The sequence below is a fragment of the Pituophis catenifer genome, unplaced genomic scaffold (assembly GCF_029215685.1).
Source record: "Pituophis catenifer annectens isolate HBS135680 unplaced genomic scaffold, rPitCat1.0.hap2 SCAF_283, whole genome shotgun sequence".
Taxonomy (NCBI): Eukaryota; Metazoa; Chordata; class Lepidosauria; order Squamata; family Colubridae; genus Pituophis; species Pituophis catenifer.
In genome coordinates, this window is record NW_027257163.1 from 5,220 (window position 1) to 21,673 (window position 16,454).

At 43.3% G+C, this 16,454-nt stretch overlaps 1 protein-coding gene across 1 annotated transcript; it reads right to left on the bottom strand.

Moving 5' to 3' along the window:
* Positions 1 to 11,736: 11,736 nt before the first annotated feature.
* On the bottom strand, positions 11,737 to 14,712 carry LOC139326886 (zinc finger protein 865-like). Its single transcript, XM_070956631.1, has 2 exons — positions 13,736 to 14,712; positions 11,737 to 13,690 (listed from the first exon to the last, which is right to left on the bottom strand). The coding sequence occupies exons 1-2, from the start codon at positions 14,692 to 14,694 to the stop codon at positions 11,746 to 11,748; spliced, it is 2,904 nt and encodes a 967-aa protein (XP_070812732.1). The 5' UTR covers positions 14,695 to 14,712; the 3' UTR covers positions 11,737 to 11,745.
* Positions 14,713 to 16,454: the final 1,742 nt, after the last annotated feature.

Genomic DNA, 16,454 nt, shown 5'->3' on the forward strand with positions numbered 1-16,454 from the left:
GAGGACTAGCACTCCCAAATTGGGAAACCTATTACAAAGCAACTTCATTGATATGGATTAAGGATTGGATGGAACTGAAAAACAAAAGAATACTGTCTTTAGAGGGGTACGATTTACAAAGAGGATGGCATGCTTTCCTGTGGGAGGGAAAAAGTAGACAGCACAGATATTTTCAAAGACATCTGATCAGGGAAGCATTGCTACAGACATGGCAGGGGATAAAAAAGAACCATTATGATAAAATTCCGGAATGGTTATCCACTATGGAGGCACAAATTTACCCAAATGTTTTAGATATTGGTAAAATGAAAACTTACAAAGATCTGTTGAATAATCAAGGGGAATTAAGAACAAGACAGGAATTGAAAGAATTGGGTACAGACATTGATTGGTGGTCCTATATGCAAATAAAATCTAGATACAAGACAGATTTGGCACAATTTGGATTTCAAAAGGGAACATATGAATTAGATAAAATTCTCCATGGAACAGAGGACAAATTGATAAAAAAAACCCCTGTAACTATTTATTAAGATACAAATTGGAAGAAGAGGTAGTTAAAGAAAATATGATAATTTGGGCAAAAAATTTTGGATACAATATTGAATTAGATAAATGGGAAAAATTATGGAATATAAATTACAAACTAACAATGTCTGTACCCTATAAAGAATATATATATAAAATGTTTTATAGGTGGCATCTCCCACCTGCCAGATTGGCAAAAATGTTTCCAAATACCTCCCCGCTATGTTGGAAATGTAAACATCAAAAAGGAAATTATCACATGTGGTGGTCCTGCCATAAGGCAAAACAATTCTGGCAAATAATTAAAACACAAATAGAAGAAATTATAAATCAACAAATAGAAATGAGGCCAGAAACTTTCCTACTGGGAATAATTACCGGGTCATATGAAAAAGAAATGATACTTAATTATTCACATAATTACAGCAGCACGAATAGTTTTCGCCCAAAACTGGAAAAACAATGACATACCATCAGAAGACAAGGTGATTAGAAAAATTATGGAGTGTGCGGAAATGGATAAGCTCACAAAGGAGATACAAGAAAAGGATGAAACAGAATATTACTTAGTCTGGGAGAAATGGTATAAATGGTTGGAGGAGAAAGGGGGAAAAAAAGGGGGGGGACAAAAGAAAACTAAACAATGGTTAAATCAGGTGGAGGAATATGGAAACAAATGGGAAGATATAAAAATTGTGGAAAGGAAATTAGGTACCTGTTTATGTTAAATGTAAATAAAATATTTAGATTAAGAGAATATATTATAATGGTATATATATGATATACTAGAAATATATGTATAAAAGATATATTAAGATAAGAAAGAGAAAATGTATAAATATGGATTACTGATGCGAAGATGTTGAAAAGAAGATGTAAATATCTGTTTTTGTTTTTTTAAAAAAACCTGTTTAATAAAAATTATTTTTTAAAAAAAGCCCTTTTTCTCTGCAATAGAGAACGAGATATTTGTACCAGGATCACCTTGATCTGGTTGAGTAAATGCAGCTTCCTTTTGTCTTTTACACAGGATAGCAATGATTCAAAAGTGTCTGCCATTGTTTGCTTTACTTTTTTTTGTTTCATTAGTTTGAGAATTATAAACCTAGTTATTCTGCGCTAATTCTAACAGTATACTCACATGGTTTGAAGGAATGTCCTCTTACATCAGCTTGTAACACAACCCGGTTTAGCACAAACAATATCTAAATTCTTTTTTTTAATGTTTGTTTAGTCTGTACATTGTAAATCAGACACTTTTAAAATGATTGCTTGGCTTAAAACACAAAACACATTCCCATTCCCCCACCCCTGACTGAGAAACACGCTGTACAGTTCCCAAGGGGTACAATGAGGGAAGGGGGGACAGGTTATCATTTTAGGTCCATCAGCCGTGTGGACAAAAATGGGGTCCTGTACATATTTTAGTACACATTATCATAGGGACATAAACCTTGGCATTAAAAGAACTGCACTCTTTGCCTACTATTGAAGAGTGGATACTGAAAGTAACAAACTTAGCAGAAATGGCGAAAATCTCAGCGTACCTGAAGGACTATACACAAGAAAGACACGTATCGGAATGGAGAAGATGGATTGATTATATTCAAAATAAGTATCTGTTGGATCCTTATCCTACATTTGGGTAGACAATATATCAAAAATGTGTACTATGACTTTAACTACTGTAAAGTAACTAATTGAGTAATTGGTTGAAACGGAAATATAAGGAAGGCAGTAAGCTCAGCAGTATTCTCGCTTGCTTATGCTTTGCTGATACTACTCACTCCTACACTCGTGATGTTTATTGCTGAGAGATATTGTGTCGGAGTTACGGAACTAGAAATGTAAGCAACAATGTTTTGTATTGAAAGCTTTATCTTTGTTTACGAGAAGCTTTGTAACTGACAATGGTACTGAATTTGTCAATACAAGGTTTAAATCAATGTTAGAAAATGCTGGTATAAAGCATAAATGTTCGGCCCCTTATCGGCCACAACATAATTCTTATGTGGAGAGGAGAGGACAAACTCTACAAGCAATGATGAGATCTATGTTAGCTGATGCAGGTTTACCAGCTAATTTATGGGGAGAAGCCATTATGTGCACAAACACAATTTTAAATAACATCATAAATACAACCACTAATAAAATTCCATATAGTGTATGGCATGGAAGAAAGCCAGATTTGAGCTATATTCACACATTTGGAACACCCGCATGGTTACATATTCCAGCGCAATTAAGGCGTAAGGGCCAGAGTAGGGCACAACAATTAATATTTGTTGGTTATAATTCCAATCACAGATCCTACAGATTTTGGCAAAAAGGGACATCAACTATAATTAGCAGTGCAAATGCCAAATTTATGGAACATATAGGGTGGAATAAATTAAATACTGAAAATGAGTTAGTTATTGAAACCCAGATTGAAGCTAACAATAAAATGCCTGATACTCAGAGCGAAGAGGTGGAAAAAGAGCTAGTACAGGAAGAAGTAAAGGTAGAAAGGCAATCTGTAAGTCCTGAACTCCCAAGAAGGTCGAATAGAGTGACGAGACCACCTAATAGATATCAAGCAACAACAGTCTATCAAGTAAATAGAGTCCCGACTACATATAATGAATTAACCACATTCCCAATTGAAGATCAGAAAGTGTGGAAAGGTGCAATGACTAAAGAGTTAAAATCTTTACAGAATCTGAAAGTATATGAATCTGTACCAATTCCAAAAGGTAAAAACATAATTGGTAGCAAATGGATATATAAACTAAAAAATGGGATAGATGGAACACCAATATATAAAGCTAGACTAGTAGCGCAAGGGTTTAATCAATCATCCAATGATTATGATGAAGTATTTGCTCCAAGCTTGAAAGCTATCACATTAAGAGCAGCATTGGTGTGGGCGGCTAAAAATGAATTTTTAGTGCATCATTTAGATGTAGAAACTGCATATCTTTATGCTCCATTGCAACATGAAATTTATTTAAAGAAACCATTAGGATTTGATGAAAATGGAGACACTGACTGTTGGTTGTTAAAGAAAAGCCTGTATGGATTGAAGCAGTCAGGTTATGAATGGAATCAGTGCATTGTAAAAACACTGAATAATATTGGATTTAGGGCTGGATTAGCAGATCCATGTTTATTCAAAATGGAAAGAGATAATACAGTATCATTATTACTTCTATTTACAGATGATATAGCTTTAATCACAAAGAATGAGCAAGAGGCCAATAAGATTATTAATGAATTAGCATCTCATGTCAGAATTAAAAATCTAGGGGAGATTCAACAATACCTAAGTGTTAGAATTGAAAAAACTAGGGGAGGATTTAAATTATCTCAAACCGATAAACAATCTATTGAAACAATTCAGAATGGAATTGTGTAAACCAACAAAATCTCCTGATTCCAGACTATTGCAACACTGCTGTGCAAAGTCCAGTTTTTGATAAAGGGATATATCAATCATTAATTGGCAGCTTATTATACATTAGTAATTGGACTAGACCCGATATCGCTTTTAGTGTAAATCAATTAGCTAGATACAACATGCAACCTACAGACTTTCACTGGCAAGGTGCAAAACGTATCCTTAGATATTTAAAAAACACCATGCATCATGCTTTGTATCTGCAACCAGCAGAAGAATTACGTTTAACCGCTTTTGCAGATGCTAGTTTTGCTACAGATGTTCATACAAGAAAATCAACATCAGGAATAGCCATATTTCTGGGAAACTCTTTGATAGGGTGGCGTTCAATAACACAGAAACATCTGAGTCTGTCTACAATGGAGGCAGAGTTTTCTTGTTTGTCTTTATTATGTACAGATCTGATCAGTATTAAACAACTAATGATAGATATAGGAATAGATATACAAGATCCTATAATAGTCAATGAAGATAACCAAGCAGCGATAAAAATGGCTACAAATATAGCCGTGAAGACTAGAACAAAACATACAGATCTTCGATATCTTAATGTCAGGGAATGTATAAAGAACAAAATGATTGAGCTTGTATATTGTGCTTCAGAAGATAACGTGGCAGATCATTTCACGAAAGCACAGGGAAGTAGAAAGCATATAGATACATGTGAACCATATGGTTTAAGAACGTAGATATATCAGTCTACCCAAAGGGGAGAATGTTGGATCCTTATCCTACATTTGGGTAGACAATATATCAAAAATGTGTACTATGACTTTAACTACTGTAAAGTAACTAATTGAGTAATTGGTTGAAACGGAAATATAAGGAAGGCAGTAAGCTCAGCAGTATTCTCGCTCGCTTATGCTTTGCTGATACTGCTCACTCCTACTCGTGATGTTTATTGCTGAGAGATATTGTGTCGGAGTTACGGAACTAGAAATGTAAGCAACAATGTTTTGTATTGAAAGCTTTATCTTTGTTTATGAGCTTTGTTTGAACTATCACAGTAAAGACTATTCTTTTTACTAAAACGTTCAGAGTTTGGAAGTATCTGTGTTGCAACGCTGTATGGTATACCGCTGTGCTCTGCAGAGGGCAATTTACCCTCAACAGTATCAGACAAGAAAATATCAAATAGCTTATGAATGAACGTTAAGTATTAGAAGTATTATGTTACCTATAGTGGAGTTAAGGTTTCAGGGGGGGAGTTAGTAGTCTGAGGATAAGTAGGTTAATCTAGTTTATGATTGTTAAATGAAATACCTTGTATTTTGCTCTGGGAAGTCTGGGGGGAGGGTGGGACGAGGGGAGGGAAAGGGTGGGGGGAAAGAAAATTTTTGGGTTTTTTGTAAAACTTTTCAATAAATAAAAAAAAAGAACTGCACTCTGGCCAATGGGAAAAGGAGGGGAGGTTATTAAAAAAAAGTATTTATATAGAAATGTATGTATTTATATATCTGTATTAATATAAAAAGTCATTAGCTAACATGATTGCAATGGGTTGGGTCCTATCAGTGGCATACTCTTCATTCTGAGTTTGCAATTGTCATTAGTTTGGGGATGTTCAGGTCCTGTCTTAAAGACATCCATCTCCCTGTATGGGATGAGAAAGGAGAGTACAGGACAACAGTACCAGTCAGAGAACTATAGAATCCATGTTCCTCAAAGAACAGGAGGGTTGAAGAAGTTGAGGAGATGGCTGTGTATCAGGTGGCATCTCAAAAAGCAAAATCAGGTCTGATGCCAGCAAAAGATGGAATATCTTCCCTGCCCTCTGCTTCATAGTTCCGGGACAAAGCAAACAAAGCCAAGTGGACAGTGGGCATCTAGGATATCCAGCATCTTAGTGATGTACATTCAGGATTAACAATCCATCCAATAACATTCGTAAGGCAGAAGAGTACAGTAGAAAAGATGGTTGATCATTCTTGATTACATACTCCAAACCAACTGGTTCTTCAAAAGAATTTATGATGACCCAGGGCGTGGCACAAAAGCAACACAACCAGAAAACAGGTCTAATTCCCCTTTATTGCTCCAACTGTGCCCCCCAAACGTTCCTACATTCACTACAAGTCCTGGAGCAAAGCTCTCACACACACCTTCAGAAGCCTCTGGCTGCAAGTAGTCCAGTAAGCCAGGTTAACCAAACAGCAACCAGGGCCAGCAGTCCAATAAGCCAGGTTAGCTAAACAGTAACCAGAGCAAGAAGTTCAGCAAAGCAGGCAAACTGGCAAGACCCACAAGACAGAGTACAGCATTCTCCAGGCTTTGGCAAGTGCACACAAGGCTCCAGAGATTCAATGCTTGTTCCTGACAAATGCCCTCCCACCAGCACCTTCTTACATCTCAGTCCCCAGGTGTACCTTGTGAAAGGGGGCAGGGCACTCTCCTCCCTCATAGCCGGTTCAATCTGCATTGATCTCGCTGTCTCTCTTCCCTCCTTGCTCTCAGACCAGGAGGGGGTAGTCCTTGCTCTTCTCCTGAGCTCTCCCTGTCTGCAGGCCTTACTAATTCAGAAAAGCCTTGCCTGGACTGACTCTGCCCTTCCCTAGTTTCCTCCAAGGCCAACAAAGCCGGCCTCTCCATCTCTTGTCAGTTCTTGTTCCAGCTCATCTTCCCCCCCCCCCCCAGATTCAGGGGGCATGACAACTCAATTTCCCAACCACAATTAAAAGCCAGACTACTTCATCTCAACCCACCATTCCCTTAAAAACTCTTCCCACACAACTCTGTCCATGGAATATTGCCTTCTAGCCCCTTACTCTGAACTTGACTAGAGTCCTCATACCTTCTAGATCAGCGATTCTCAAACTTTTCTTCACCATGGACCTCCTTTAAATACCTATTGTGGCCACGAACCATGGCCACAGACCTTCAAGACTTAACTCAAGATTTAAATGCGCAGACCAGCTGGCTGGTACACATGCGTGCGCCAGAAACTGGAAGACCAGGTGGCCAGTGCGCATGCGTGTGCTGGAAACTGGAAGAGCAGCCGCCTGGCGCGTGCATACGCACCGGGCGGCTGCTCTTCTAGTTTCCGGCACATGCGCACGCCCTCCCATTTTGGCACTCGATGCTGAAAAGGTTCGCCAACACTGTGCTAACAAATCCAAGAGGAAAGAGATTTGGACAAACCAAATGGTTTCTAGGATAAGGAATGGATGCAAATAATCCTTACAGTAACAGTGATCAGGTATGTCCCTAATAACGAACACTTTGCCCATCCATCTTTTAAGTATTTAGTTTGCTAGAAAAATAGAAAAGGCAGCTATTTTGCACTCTCAGCTAGCTTCTTTTCTTTGTCAACTATACATTGAAAGAGTAAATATATTTCCACTTCTGCCATTTTCCAAACATTCAGATTGTAAGTACACAAATTACAAGAATTAGTTAAGGTCAACTAATTCCTTTTAAGTGAGATCATAAAAATAAACATACTTGGATGACTGTCCTGTCTTCTGACTAGGAAACAGGCCATCATTCTGAATTAAGCAAGACCTAGCCAAATAGGTTTGCACCAATTGTGACTGAAGCAAACATTCCATAGGCATACACAATCATACAATTTGTGTCCTATATTCTAGGCCTGCAATTTTTAAGAAATTCTTTAGAAATCCCATGTCCTTGAGAAAAAGGCATAAATTTAGTGATTTTGGGAACACAGTATGTTCTTTGATCAACTTGTTTCTCCATTTTATATTCCATTGTCCACTTGGGAAGCTATTATGAAACCAGTTAACAGGAACATCACCTATTGATTAGTCATGGTGAACTCATTTTTTCCCTCAAGATGGGTGATATTTTATTTATTATTATTAATTATATTTAATTAAATTTGTATACCGCCCTTCTCCTTTCGGACCCAATAACAGCATTTCCTGTAAGAACAAGTTCCCAGTTTGGGGAGTTGTCAAGGGGGCTTAGAAATACCTAGTCCAGGAAAGCATGGACAGTACATATGAGAAGGAAAACTAATACAGGTAGTCCTTACAACAGTTCATTCAGTGATCGTTCGAAGTTACAACAGCACTGAAAAAAGTGACTTATGACCATTTTTCACTTACAACCATTGCAACATCCCCATGGTCATGATCAAAATTCAGATGCTTGGCAACTGACTCATATTTATGACAGTTGCAGTGCCCCAGGATCATGGGATCACCTTTTGTGACCTGCAAGCAAAGTCAATGGGGAAGCCAGATTCACTTAACAACCATGTTACTAACACCTGCAGTGATTCACTTAACTGTTTCAAGAAAGGTCATAAAAACTCACTTAACAAATGTTTCACTTAGCAACAAAAAAATTAGGCTCAATTGTCATGAGTTGAGGACTACCTGTATTAAACTTAGTCCTATTTGCAAATTATGAAGGCAGGGAAGAAAAAATCTAAATGGGGAAATTGATTTCTGTAAAAGACAGTCTGAGGTATAGCCACCACAATTCACTGAATTTCAATGACAAATTCAGACCTTTAACAATTTAGTAAAAAGATAAAACAAGAAAAGGAACATCCAGTTGCAATCACTTCTGGAGATAGACTATGAACTATGTTTCAGACAGATGCTAATCTAACTGGGCCAACTCAAAGTGGACAACATGGTTTGCTCCTCTGTGCTCAGCCAATAAGGAAATTGTCTGGAAGGCTGGAAAACATTTTAGTCTTCTTCCAGTCTCTTTCCCCATTTTTGCACTCTTCATCATACTTCTCTCGTTTGGATTACTGCAATGCCCTCTACATGAGGCTGCCCTTGTGGTGCACCTGGAGGCTCCAACTGGTCCAGAATGCGGCCGCGCGGGTTGTTACGGGGGCTCCCCGTTACGCCCGTATTACACCTCTCCTGCACGAGCTGCACTGGTTACCGGTGGTCCTTCGGATCCGCTTCAAGGTGCTGGTACTGACCTATAAAGCCCTTCATGGCATGAGCCCAGGGTACTTGCAGGTTCACCTTCTGCCTGCCTCCAACCGCCCAGTGCGCTCACATAGGATTGCCCTCCTCCGGGTGCCATCGGCCAGACAATGTCGGCTGATGGCATCCAGGATGAGGGCGTTCTCTGTGGTAGCACTGACCCTCTGGAATGGTTTACCCACTGGGCTCCGGATGGCCCCCGACCTCCGCTCTTTCCGCGCTGACCTGAAGACATGGCTTTTCCAACAAATTTGCTGATCTGATGGGAGTTTTAACTAATTTTTTTGGGATTTTAATTGAGTATTTTAGTCGTAATTTTACTGTTTTATTGTTTTATCTTTGTGAGCCGCCCCGAGTCCTTCGGGAGAAGGGCGGCATATAAGTATAAATAAACTAAACTAAACTACTTCTACATTTGGCCACCAAATTCTGTGGCAATTCCTTCAAGAAAGCATTAATAGTGCCTTTCACAAATACTGCCACTATCCACCCCCTTCCCCTCCCAATGTGCTCACTGAGCATGGAGAGTGGTTAGCTATTGTAGGCCAAGACTTCTGGGGGATTGGGGGAGGCTGCCTTAAGAAATACCTGCACTCAGTAAACTCCAATTCTATTCTCTACTGCTCAAAAAGCCTTTGGCAACTTTTCCCCTTCTAGGCACTGGACAACCAAATTTAAACAGTACATCTTTGGATCCTCATAATCACGGATTGCCACTCACCAATCTGGGAACTATGGGTGTGAGCAAGTGGGTGGTAGACCAAAAGCAACACTAAGGAGCTTTGGTGCAGCCATCTGGTAGAAGAGATGCTCTCACTTTGCTAGAGTGGAAATGCTGAAATTACTTTCTATTGTACTGTCAGCTTGGGTTACAAGAGGGGAAGGAAGCGGGAATTACCTGTGTGGTGTCCACTGTACACAAGGAAGCCTGTTTTTAGAACTCTTTGGTTGCATCTAGCAAATTAGTTTTCCCTCCAGTCTATTTAAAGGTGTGTTCCAATGTCTACAATTTGCTGGAGGAGGTTTGAGGAGGAAAAGTTATTGGGGGAAGTCAGAGAGTTTGCAAGGAACTTTTTACTCATCCCTGGTCAGCATTCTCCACTTCAGGTGCAGTGAGGATCCATTCAGACTGGTGTCAAATATGTATAAAAGGGGGCTTTGCATTTCTTCAGATTTGATAAGGTGCTTCAGAGTGCTTGGGGCAATGAACACAACACCCGTTGGTGACTTTTAGACATCTCCAGCTGTCACACAATCCCTGATGCTGTGTTTGTCCTTTGAAGAACCTTTTTGGAGTCAAACCTGAAGCATTATACAAGACTAATAACCATGGAGTTACAAGGCGAGGGCAGTTAGCTCAATGAACTATGTGGATACACCATGTCTTACTAGGAAAGGCTTATGGATCAAACCAGGGAATGCAGGAGAGCAGCTGAGCAGCCAAAGCATTGTGCAATCCTGGTAGATCCACCAATTATGTTTATTTTTCTCTCTCACACAGTTTCATATCCAACTTTCAGTGGTGGGCAGAAGGAAGGCTAACATTAGGGAAGGCTAACAATGTACAGTCACAGCTCTCATTCCAAACCCACATTCCATTTTAGGGCTCAAAGTAAGGTATTATTCACACGAGTTCATCTATATTAAATTCAACAGATTAGGAAGAGCGTTGAGCACAAAGGAAGAGAGCTAACCCAAGGAGGAAGGAGCCTAGCCTACTTTTGTGTTTCCTCTCTACTCCTGATGGGCCAACTTGAACATGTAGAAAAGCACACAATACAATTATCCTGGGATTTTGCTTCTTCAGGGGTGCATAATGGGAACAATAACAATTCCAAATGCTTTTTAACATTCAGTGCTCCCTAAATGTGGAAAGTGGCATGCCAGGGAAGCTTGGCTAGAAACCTTCTGGGCTCAACTTTTCTTTTGTAGGTAAAGTTTTTGTGAGCCTCCAGTTGCATCATGAACTGGTACTGTTCTGGAGGCAGGAATATAATAGAAATGTTATGGCACAACAGCATTTAGACAACAGGTGCCACACACTAGACAATTCAAGTAGACTGTGTTAACTTTCTACTGTCCACAGCCATGTCTCACTACCTCCCAGGTCTTAAAAAATTGAGAAGTAGCCTATTTTCTTTATACATATGAAGAAAGGACACTAATTAAAGTCTTTCTCTCAGAATGCAAGCAAGGCTTACCTAATACAGATTACCGTACATAGTTGAGTTTACACAAAATATTGGTGGACATTCCTCAAGTGCTGTATCATAGTCCTTCCTGTCTCATTCCCAAATGAATGAATTGGGTCTAAAATTTCTCTCTAGATAAAGGGGATTACAGGAAGCACCATCTCTTCTTGTGAACTGGAATGCCATACGGTTTCCATTCCAGAACATAGACTTCAAATGAAAAAAAAAATGTCATTCCACCATAACCTTATTTGCTCCCATTTGCTCAGAAACAGGAAGAAACTTTCATCCCCCAACACTGTGGCCATGCTTGACAGGCAAAGGTCACTTCTGTAATTGCTATCTCCATCTCCCTTTCCCCAGGCAATTAGTTTAAAAATCCAGAGTGGTCAAGATACTTTGTTAGAGAGCAGAAATCTAGCAAGTAACTGGCTTCTTTACAATTCATTCTTGCCTCTATCTGGCTTGTCCTGCTCGTGACTTTATGATTTGATGACTCTTCCAAATTAGTGCCCGACTAGAGCATCTCACTGTTAACAAGCACATCTTATTTTCTATACATGGAAATGCCTTGCCATCGTGGCTCACAGAAACCTGGAACTAGCTTCATGTTCCATCCTACAGTACCAAGATAAAGACCACCCATTTTTTTTCTGCTGCTATTATTCCAATATTAGGGCTGTTCCTTATGGGCCCCCATGGCAGCAAAGCGCTCCATCTTGTGAATGTGGCGGTGCTTTTTGAGGCCATAAGTATTGGAGAAGGCTTCTCCGCAGGTGCTGCATTTGAAGGGCCGTCCTCCCTGATGGGCCTGGAGGTGTTTGCTAAAATACTTGGGGTCTTTAAAGAGCTTGAGGCAGGCCCCACATTTTAATTCACACTTAGCATCATGGGAGCGTTGGTGACGCAGAATGGATGACAGATAGAAGAAGCTCTTGGAGCAGCGGTCACAGCGGTAGACTTTCTCTCCCAGGTGGACCCGCTGGTGTTCCAAAAGGTTGCTACGGTAGCGGAAGGTCTTGCCACAAGTAGGGCAACGCTGAGGCCGGGCAACTATGTGAAGACGCTGGTGTTCTGCCAGACTGGATGACTGGGCAAAGCGCTTGTTGCAGAGGGCACACTTGTAAGCACGCTCACCCGTGTGAACCACTTTGTGTTGACGCAGGTACCACGAGCGCAGAAAACCACGGCCACAGACAGCACAGCGGTACGGGCGCTCCTCGGTGTGGCAGCGCTGGTGACGCATGAGAAGGGCAGCCTCCCAGAAGCGCTTGCCACAGACTGGGCAAGAGAAGTGCCGCTTTTGCAAGTGTGTGCGACGATGCAACAGCAAGTCATAAGCTCCAGCAAAACTCTGTCCACAGACTGAGCAGGCCAACGTGCGACGCACCAGATGCACATACTTGTGAGTCACAAGTCCCAGGAAATGCTTGAACGTCTGGCCACAGATAGAGCAGGAGAAACGTTCTCCACTTGGCAAGGTCGGATGATCTTCATAAGATGACATGTTCTCACCACTTGCTAGCCCGTTCTCTAGTGGGGCGACAGCAGCTGCTGTTTCATCTGGTGGTACAAGTCTCTCAGGAGCAGCTTGGTGGACAAGTTTGTGCCACATGAGATTCTCAATGAAACCAAAACATTTGCCACAGACATCACAAGGGTAGGGCTTCTCGGCCACATGGACCTCCTTGTGGCTCATGACATGAAAAAGATCAGGAAAGCGCTCTCCACAGTCAGAACAGCCATAAGTTAGTCCCTCAGGGGGTGGAGGGAGAGAAGGGCCCAAGGGGGTCAGGGAGGGCCCCATGGGTGGTAAAGAACAAGGTAGCTGTAAGCGGTGAATCTGTTTGTGCCGAGTTAAGCTTTGGGGGTAACCAAACACTTTCCCACATATTTCACATTTGTATGGTCTCTCCCGAGTATGCACTACATGGTGTTTGCTGAGGTGAAAAGATTCACGGAAACGCTTCCCACACACTGCGCACTGGTGAGGCTTCTCACCTGTGTGGATCCGCTCATGACGCTTTAGTGTCTCCCGTCGCCCAAAGCCACGGCCACAGATTCCACAGCAGAAATTCTTGCCTGCCGTTGGCCCCACCAGCAAAGGGTGAGCACCCAAGAGGCCATAGGATGTTGGCTTGGTGTCTCCCTCAGAGCCTGTGCCTTGTGGGTCTTGTGGAAGGAGGTAGGCCCCTGGTGGCAGATAAGACAAGGTATTAGTGCCATCCTTGGACAGCTGGGCACCCTCGTGCTGGAGCTGCCGATGACGTAGTAGATTCTGGGGAGCCACATAGCCCTTGCCGCAAATGTCACATTTGTACTCGGGGCGTGGAGGTAAAGTTCCAGGAGGAGCGTGAGTGGCCTGGTGCTTGAGGAGGTAGGAGGCATCCCGGAATTCTTTGCCACAAACCCCACACTGCACTCGCAACAGGTCTGAATGTGTCCGCACGTGTCGTTTTAAGCTCTCACGGCGATTAAAACTCTTCTGGCAGACGGAGCAGGAGAATGGCTTTTCACCAGTATGGATAATCTGATGCTGGTGAAGGTGACTTGGCTTTTTAAACACTTTCCAGCACAGAGAGCACGTAAAAGGACCTTCGGCTTGAGCTATGGCAGTACTGAGGGCAGATGTGGCTGTTCCTCCAGATGGTGCAGCTACTGACTGAGGGTTGCCACATTGGGTAGGAGGCTGGGCTGCTCCCTCAACACCAGGTGTTGCTGTTATGCTGGTGGCAGCAGCAGCGGCGGTAGCAGCTGCAGCCACCACATTGGCGGCTGCTACATTGGTGGCCGCATTGGCAGCGGTTGCATTAGCAGCCGCTGCATTGGCAGCAGCAGTAGCATCCTCAGTGTCTTTGTGACAACGGCGATGCCGGATGAGGCTGGAGATATGGTTATAGGTACGGCCACAGATGGTGCATTCGTACGGCCGCTCACCTGTGTGCACCAACATGTGTTGCACAAGATGGGATGACTGCTTGAATGACTTCTGGCACACACCGCATGGGAAGCGCCGATCAATGAAATATTTCAGTCGGCGGAAATAGTTCTTATCGTCTTTGCCTGCCTGACTGTCAGGAGTTACTGTGGCTGCAGCTGATGGGGGGGCCTGCCCACGTTTCAGGCTGCTGAAGAGATGCTGGTGGCCAGAAAGGTCTACTATGCCCCACTGAGGAGTGTTGTAAGCTGCAGCAGAAGCAGCTGCTGCTGCTGTACTGTCAAAGAGAGGCTGACCTGCTGTTGGTACCACAGCTGGAGTACTGTATGGCGGTTGCTGCTGCTGCTGGGGGGGTGGAGGTGGTGCAGGGCCCCCTGGTTCAGCTTTCTTGACTTGAATGGTACCAGATGAGGTGGCTGAGGAAGAAGAGGACGGGCCCTCAGCTTTGAGTTTCGGTGTGCCAATGGTGGCAGGGACACGGTCAAAGTGAGCAGGTGGAGCAGCTGTCGGTGGCTGGGTGTATTCATACTGTGGCTGTGGGCAAGGGAGGGCAGCAACGGCTTTGGCGTGTTCGTGGTTGTAGGCCTCCATAGGTTCAAAGCGCTGGTGGTTCAGGAACTCCAAGAAGTCAAAAGGGTAGCTCTGGAAATGCACACCCTCATCGCTTGCTGCATTGGCTTCCATCTCCACCCAGGAGGGGTCACTGCCTAGAGAAAGGGGAGAAAGACTATAGCAATATGTATACGGGATATAGGTTCTCCATATCAGCAGCTGATATAAAGTAAAGCACTGAACAAATGATTCAAAGGCAGCTATGGAAAACTGGAAAAGATGCACAGGGCTCATTTAGAGATTTCAGAAACCTATGCCTATTTCCCATAGTTGCTGTCTACAGTATGTTCTGCAAAACAGCATCTTTGTTTAAGAGGAATAATAGAACTGCAGTCCTACATAGAGAGAGCCATAAATGTTGCCCTTCCATTTTAAAAAGCTGAGGTATACTGATTTAAACTGTATTTGTTTCAGGACATACTTCAGGTGGCATTCCTAAAAGATCTACCATCCCAGGAGGTTTATTAGCAATGTATGCCTTTAAAACAAGGCCTCTTTAAAACAAGGTTATGTGATTGAGTGGGCATGGCCAACTCTACGTCACTCATGTGGGTGGTGCCTGTATGAGACAGGGAGGGTTGGAGAGGGAATCCAGGGGTCTCTGGTGGGTGGGGTGGGAGGGGGCGGGTGGGTGGGAGGAAAGGAAGATCCAAACTGTGTGTGTGTGTGTGTGTGTGTGTGTGTGTGTGTGTGTGTGTGAGAGAGAGAGAGAGAGAGAGAGAGAGAGAGAGAGAGAGAGAGAGGGAGAGCACGCCGCCAGCAGCCCTGATATAACTCTCCAAGGTTAGATCAGATCTCTCTCTCTCCCTCCCTCCCTCCCTGCTTTAGGCAGGCTTAGAAAGTCTGCCAGGCCCAGCATGCTGTGGACACCCCTCACTCGCCCCTTTGCCTGGCTTCCCTCCTCCATGGTCTCCTTGGTGCTTGCTCACGTTCTCCCTCCCCAGTATAGCTTGACGCAGGTGGCACCGCAGCTCACATTGCCCTTTGCAAGCTGTTGGTGAAGCGGGGTGCCGGTGAGGGCTGGCTTTTTCTTAGCTTTGTCCGGCTGTCGGGGGGGGGGAACAGACAGGGACCTGGGGAGGAAGCCTGTGTCAAGCTAGACTGGGAAAGCTGGCTGCGAGAGGAACCCAGATGCTTCCCAAGTCCCAGAAACAGCAACTTCGCACTCTCCCCTCTCTGCTAGCCCCCTTCTTCGCACGGGATCACCCAGCAGTGGGAATGGAGAGGGAGGAGGGGGCGGCGTTCCTGCGTGCTGCTGTTTCTGTGTGGCACTCTCCCCTCAATTCTAGCAGCCGTCGCTGCCCCCTTCTCCCTCTCCGTTCCCGCTGCTGAGTGATCCTTTGCGAAGAAGGAAACAACAGCGTTAGCACACAGAAACAGCATCACACAGGAACTTTGCGATAAATAAGTGGATTTTGGGTTGCAGTTTGGGCACTCGGTCCCTAAAAGGTTCGCCATCACTGCCCTAGAACTTTCAGATAGAATAATGTCACAGCAAGGAGTGAGCAAAGGCCAATTTCATGAAAGGAAGTCTTCTACTACAAACACCTTTGCTTAATGTCAAAAAGAAGTTGTACTAAAGGCAAAAAAGCAAAGTACCTACCGTATTTTTCAGACTATAAGATGCACCGGTGTATAAGACGCACTAAGATTTCGAAGAGGTAAGTAAGAAAAAAAAGGTTTTTGCCCTCCCCGGTCCCCAGGAACACTCTGCAGGCCTCCCAAACCCTCTGTGCACCCTGTTTTTCGCAAAAAGGGGGGCATTTTTGCCCTCCCCAGCCCCCAGGAGCGCACAGAGGGTTTGGGAGGCCTGCAGAGTGCTCCTGGGGGCT

Bases quoted from the DNA above. Each gene is read 5' to 3' on its own strand.
- LOC139326886 (XM_070956631.1), bottom strand. From the start codon at position 14,694: ATGGAAGCCAATGCAGCAAGCGATGAGGGTGTGCATTTCCAGAGCTAC. The intron at 13,691-13,735 runs GTCAGTAGCTGC...ATCTGCCCTCAG, and splicing joins ACCCAATGTGGCAACCCTCA to TACTGCCATAGCTCAAGCCG.